This window comes from Saccostrea echinata, unplaced genomic scaffold, assembly GCF_033153115.1.
Source record: "Saccostrea echinata isolate AGI-Se365-2 ecotype Australia unplaced genomic scaffold, CSIRO_AGI_Sech_v1 ptg000055l, whole genome shotgun sequence".
Classification (NCBI taxonomy): domain Eukaryota; kingdom Metazoa; phylum Mollusca; class Bivalvia; order Ostreida; family Ostreidae; genus Saccostrea; species Saccostrea echinata.
Genome location: NW_026889804.1, coordinates 370,744 through 377,612, shown reverse-complemented (window position 1 = coordinate 377,612; position 6,869 = coordinate 370,744). Strand labels below are relative to the sequence as shown.

Sequence of the window (6,869 nt, the reverse complement as noted above, 5' to 3'; positions counted from 1 at the left end):
AGTAGGTGCTGGAACGAAAAAGATCCCTCACTGATCAATGGCCGTAAGTGCCGAGCATAGGTCAAAATTTACAGTTCTCCAACGGCAAGTGGTGGCGTCTCCATATGAGTGAAACATTCTCGAGAGGGACGTTAAACAACAAACAAACAAAATCACGTTTTGGCAATTTGAAAGATTTTTTTCCAAGGTTTGTGTAACCCACTATATGTAACCAAACTGTTAAAAATATTAGGTCACTTTAAAAAAAAAGTTTGATATAAACCATCGATTTTTTTTTAAAATGTATGAAATCACATTTTTCCAAACATCGGCTTTCGGATATAGATGCTGTTAAAAGATATGAAAAAAAACAAAAAAACAACACAAATCTTGTAAATGATCCGCAGGATATAATATCCAATTATCTTTTGGAAAATGTAGCTTTGGCACCTTATTGTAAACCTTAATTGCCAATTTCCTAATGAGATCATGAAGGAAGGTGAAACAAATAACCGATGCAACCCTATATAAATGAAAACAATCGCTGATTTCGTGAGATAATAAAAAAAGAACTCTAAAAAAAACTTCTTTTGATATGTTGGTAGATGCGAGGAATACCTCTTTCATGCTAGAACTATCTCAAGAAAGATTTTAGTTTTGGCTCTTTGAGATACCAGGAAATATACATGTATCTCATTTGAGATGTTAGATATCATGCAGTGGCTCTTAAGTTTAGTTTTTATGATTGTGAATAATGGTGCGATTGCTTATCCAACCCAGGGCGGTGTTAAGATCAAAGAAGACTTTGATTTTAATGCAACTCACATACTTTTGCAAAGCATTCTTCTTTGTGGAACTGAGATCATCTGCAATAAGTCGCTTTTGGGTTCACTAGGGATTCGAAGCGATGTCGTCCCTCCAAACAGGTGTCCTTATTGTTCTTGTGCTGAATACGACTGTTTTTACCATTGGTCCGATACGCCGTGCTGCCCCGACGTTTTCTTTAAATATGGGCTTCTGGAATGTGTCGATACACACGTTGTTCCGTTCAGAATAGCAAGTCCAGACCTACTCATTTCATACTGCCCTGTGGGCACAGACGTCAGTTTATCCAAAAACTGCACAAAGGAAGAAGGAGAGAGTGATCAATTACAACAACCACCTGTTGCAAAATCAACAACCTGGGTATCATATAAAAACAAATTCTGTTCCTTCTGTCACAATGAGGTAAATTACATCGAATGGGAATTAAATTTCAAATGCGAATATCCAACAGATTTCAACCAGCGTTCTTCTTCCGAGGACCTTGTTGCGTACGCCAAGTCAGAATCCTGTGGTATTCATTATGTGCATCCAGACCTCGGGGATAACATAAAGCGTTGTTCTACAGGTTACACTACCAAAATTAAAGCATGCAATGTAACAGGTACTTGGACTCATTATGACAAGCAAATAGAAAAAGCATGTCTAAGCGCCTATGAAATGCATTATGGTACGTTTAAAAATATATTCTGCAAAATTTGCAATCCCCCTAAATTTGAAGAACAGTTTTTGATAAATTCGTGTGAAAACCCAAGCGCCTTTGAGGATGCTTGTTTGAAGCTGCCTGCTTTGCCAGCTTCATTTCCACACAAGAATTATTTTTGTTTCGTTTGCAACCACGGTGATTATAATACCGAGTACTTTGGCGATGTTACAGTCTTTAAATCGGACGAAACATACTTTGGGGATGACTTCATATTTAACATTGAATTCGGATATCTTGAGGAACATGTTAAATTTTATGTACAAAAGAATTTGGGCAATTCAGATGTAGATACAACTAAATTTAATACAGAGAGCACGAAGTCAACCCTGCATTCAATGCAGACTAAATTTCCAGCATGGGTAGAATTTCCCGACCTACCAGATCATGCTGATTCGCTTGCTACTGCACCGACTACAAATCCCTCAATTTTTCCTTATTCTCTCAATGTGACCAATCTCATTTATGTCGGTTTCTCTTTGTCAGGAAAAGGTGCCTGCACACCAGGGTTATTACCGAACTATACATTGCCACTACAAAGAAATTGTTCTTGCAATGTGGGGTGCACGTTCCAATGCTGTGACGACTTTTCTTTAAAGCAAAAATGGACATGCATCAGTGATCGATACCCTGGAAGTAAGGGAAATGATACAGTTAAAGACTTTCGTGCAATAAATGGATGCCTTCGAACAAATGTTTTTGCAAATCTCTGTGCAGGGAGAAAGGATTTCCATTTTTATCATTCAATTCCTGTTCGAGCAACAAGTGAAAACATGGAAACCTACGTAAACTTTTTCTGTTACCTGTGTGAAAAAATCCAAGACGGAGAATATAATAATCAACTCTCTAACAGTATCACCGATGTTCGTTCATGGTCCTTGAAAGTAAGCTGCAAATCATACGTAAATTATCTCCATTTTCAATCATTCCAACATGTGATTGACACCTTTAGAAGGCTTTCATGTGATATAAGATTTCATGTCCCGTATAACACAGAGAGATGTAGTGATTTATATGATGTAGACATATCATCTTGTAACGTGTCTGGGACATGGAAAACGTATAATGAAGATGTATTAATAGCTTGTGAACATGCTGATGCCTTGATATTTTCTCCGGTACGGTCAGGTCCAACGGTCTATAAAAATAAATTCTGTTTAATATGCAACCCAATGGAAGTTAGTCCATCTCAAATAATCCAGACTTGTACGCCAGGAACAGATTCAAGCCTAGTCAGCGCTTGTCTTCAATTTCAAAACATTCATGCTTGCACCGAGTACAAAAATGTTTTCTGCCAAATGTGCAATGGAGTGAATATGTCCAACTGTGGTGATTTTGTCTCTTGGAACTACACCACGAGTGATAATTTTATCAGTACTATTATACATGATTTTAGCTTTCGGTCGCCATTTTCTCTAGCTGCATATGATAAAAACGATGACCTGTCATTACAGCAGAAATCTGCTAGCTGTTTACTGAACCAAATCTACGATGACAGTCTTGTAAGCACCTTTTTTTCTATTATTTGTTTCAGAATTGTCTTTTTGTTGATCATATGTAGAAAAAAAATGAGTTGAAAGTGCAAATTCGCAAGGGCCGGAATAGAAATCTAACTCCCAAGAACTTAATGTTTTGAAATCAGAATTATGAATAAGATCTAATCACTTTGATACCCCAACTTTCAACCTATAACTCCAGAAAGTTGAAGTTGGGAAAGGTCTGTAAATGGCTTGTTATGGCCACACACACCCCTCCCCCAGAAATTCTGAAAATCATGGTAAATAAATAAAAAGCCATTTAAAGTTTTGGGATTTTTAGAATTTCGTGATAATGTTCATGGCACCTGACCTCAACTCTGTTTTAAGAGGCCTGTCTTTCTTTTACCCACAATTCGGTTGGACTTTGAGCCTGATTACTGTTCTTCACATTTCATACCCAGTGCTATAAAATTATATAGATTCATAGGGGAAAAGAAAAAAAAAGTAAGGAGGCAATATTGAATATAGATGAAAATCGAAAGATTTGTTACATTCTAAGAAATTGATATTTACATCTTTTGCACCCAAATTTCTGTAAAGGTAAATTTATCCGAGTGCAAAAAGCATCCGTGAGTTTTACACCCATCTCTCACTCCCGAATGTTATTCGCCGCTAATCAATTTTGCATTAATAAAGAATGTCATCATTCGTGATTATTAATAGTCCCTGGTGATTTCACACTGACGTATCTACAATAAGAGTTGTCAAAAATAATAATGGTTTTCCCTAAATTCCAAATAAATATATACCAATCAATGCATACAACGAATCTCTAATGTTATTGTCCTTAACACAAAGTGAAATTTCTTTATCGACAAATAGTATCATGGGTTAAAGGCATTAAAAGATTTAATGGATTGGCCTGTTGCCCCCCCCCCCTCCTTTTTTCAAAGCAAATTTAAATCTCAGGATGTTAAGGTATTTAAAAAAATGAACACTAGCCCCCACCTAACCCACAACTCCAGGCAATACGATTTTCGAATTTGTTCCTTTTTTTTATTTTCTCAAATATTTTTCAGTCAAGATATCAATTCTTTTTCGAGCCTCCTTCCATTTCAGAAATGTTCTGTGGGATAATTTTTTTTTTCGAATCTTGAGAAAGTATCTCAAAGTATTGTATTTGTATTTTTTTTTTTAAATAGTGGCTTTAGTTATAAGGGTAGAACCACAAAAGAATGTCAACATAACTCTGGAATAAATATGAATAGATACGAAAAAAACCTTAAAACATCTTCTTTCAAAGAAAAGCAGGGATGCAACTAGTTAATCCACACACATGCAGGACAAATATTAGGAATGACAAGGTGAAGATAAGTAATCGATCTCATAAAATGCTACAAACAATACAAATTCGTGAGTAGGACATAAAAACGGACTTCTGAATCTTTCAAATGTGGGATTAGGTGCCTAGGAAGATTAAGCATCCCCTGCTGACTAGTCACTACCACCGTGAGCCCTATGTATAGATATGGTAGACGGAACATTACGTAGTCAATTTAATATAAAAGCAGAGGCCTTACAATGGGGATGAAATAAGCACGTCAGCCAAAATACGAGTCAATGATAGGTTTTAATCAACGCAACTGTGGGAGTAGGATGAGGTTAATCTAAAAATTCAAAGGTTAACAAAGAAAAATTATTAACTTTCGGATGAAACACGGATATCATTTGTAAACTTGACTGAACAGCTCAATATAATATTTAATTGAATTTGTAATTGATTTAATGATTAATATGCATACTTAAAATTGATGACTGGAACAAGAGGCTTCATTTATCAACATATTCATTAATGATCAGGTACGGTCGATTTAAATTAAATAATTTAATGCTTATTCATTATTTTTATTATTTTCAATTGGTACTAGGTATTCAATATCAATTTGTGTTTTCTTTTGTATTTGCAGAAAATATGCAAGGACCTTATTTGTTTTCCTGGCAAAAAACTCTGGAATGGTACCTGCGTACCGGTTCTGGCAACAACTACTAACCTGCGTTACACACTGGCAACAAAGGTCAAATTTTCCATCCTAACAGGTATTATTGGAACAGTAAAGGGAACGCTATTAAAATTGAAACACTTGATAACGAAAAAAATACTTCAAATAACACAAACTCCTAAATTGAACAATATTTTTGAAAATTTTCTTCTCATGATTTCTATGAGCTGCAGTACTTTGAATATTAGACATGGGGAATTTTACTTGTATGTAAAAATTTTTATAGACGAAAGGGTTAACCGAGATGCTTTGGATAAAGGACTAATGCATTTCATGAAAATGTCTAAAAATTGGACCCTTTCGAATACTACCGCTGTAGAGTTAGAAATGTCTGTTAGTGAAAAAGCATATATGTTGCCTTATATATCAACGAGATTTAATAGAAAAAGACAGTGCTTTATCTTCCATGCAGAGAGAGAGTGTGGGTCAAACATATTCAGAAACAATCTAATTAGCCCTCTGTTGACTTGTCCTCAAATTCAAATCAAAAACAGTGATTTTGGATTGGTAGATATTCAAACTGATTATACATTCTCTGGATTGTCAGTTTATCATTCTAAAGCAGATAATATTGGAGTCCGCGTTTGTGTAAGCGACTTATCAAAGATAAAACTGAAGACTCTGAAACTCGGTAGTAGGTTTCTATCTACTTTAACTTTGATCTGTTTATGTGTATCTCTTGTAGCCCTTCTGCTAACATTAATTACGTACTGCTTATTCCCAAGTATTAGAACTCTCCCCGGTATTAACAACATGATACTAGTTTTATTTTTATTTTTGGCACAGATTTGTTTGATCGTCCGTCCTTTGTTTTATACTTTTGGTTTGAAAATAGTTTCTGCTTTGTCACACTTTTCATGGCTGTTGGTATTTTTCTGGCTGCAAATATGTTCTTTTCACATGTTTCGTGTCTTCACTGCCAAACAGAGATGGGATAGTTCTCCAATATTTATCAGACGAACAATTACTAAGTATTTCTTGTATGCATTTGGTAGCGCCTTGATTATTGTTACTTCAAACATTATAATTTCCCTTATATTTTCCGATGGCAAAAACACAGGTTATGACAAAGCTTTAACACTAATGACATACAAAACCGCTTTCATTGTCACTGTTCTGGTTCCGTTAATTTTTGTCTGCTTAACGAACATATTTTTTTATATTTTGACGGCGCATAAAATTTACTTTACTCCTGACATTGAAAGCACAACTGGAAATAGAGTGCAATTTTCTGTTTATATAAAGTTGTTTACATTGACTGGCCTTTCATGGATCTTACAGATCATTGACTCTTTTATAGATGTTTCAATATTTTCGTACTTTGTTGCAATTTTGAACGGTTTACAGGGATTGCTAATCTTTCTCAGTTGTGTCTGTAATAAAAGGGTGTGGAATTTGTACAAGATAGCTTGGAGCAAAAATAGAAATTTCAGCAGAAAACCGTCTACATTACGCTCCAAAACAAACACAACTTCAAAATGAAAATTACATTTCCAGTGTTATTTTTTTTTTGGGGGGGGGGTGAATATAATCCCCCCCCCCCCCACAATTATAAGATCGAATCAGTTCCGATAATAATTTTTCCATTTGGTTTTGAAAAAAAAAAATACTGTATACCAGCACACCTGCAAATAATCTGGTTACGTCATAAATTCACCCAGATACGTGATCAAATTTACAATTTCATATATAATTGGACATGTTGTCTTCAGTTTTATCCGGATGAAAAGAAGTGTCAGTTCACATAGGACGATATGGTTTCTAATTAGAGAATATGTCCATTTAAAAAAATGTGAATCAAGTGAATAAAGAACAAGACTAGTGTTA

At 35.1% G+C, this 6,869-nt stretch overlaps 1 protein-coding gene across 1 annotated transcript; it reads left to right on the top strand.

Annotated features, from left to right (window-relative positions):
- Positions 1–681: 681 nt before the first annotated feature.
- LOC133172864 (uncharacterized) lies at positions 682–6,524 on the top strand. Its single transcript, XM_061307698.1, has 5 exons — positions 682–1,471; positions 2,501–2,627; positions 2,901–3,006; positions 4,950–5,079; positions 5,269–6,524. Exons 1-5 carry the CDS (start codon positions 682–684, stop codon positions 6,522–6,524), a joined length of 2,409 nt encoding a protein of 802 aa, XP_061163682.1.
- Positions 6,525–6,869: the final 345 nt, after the last annotated feature.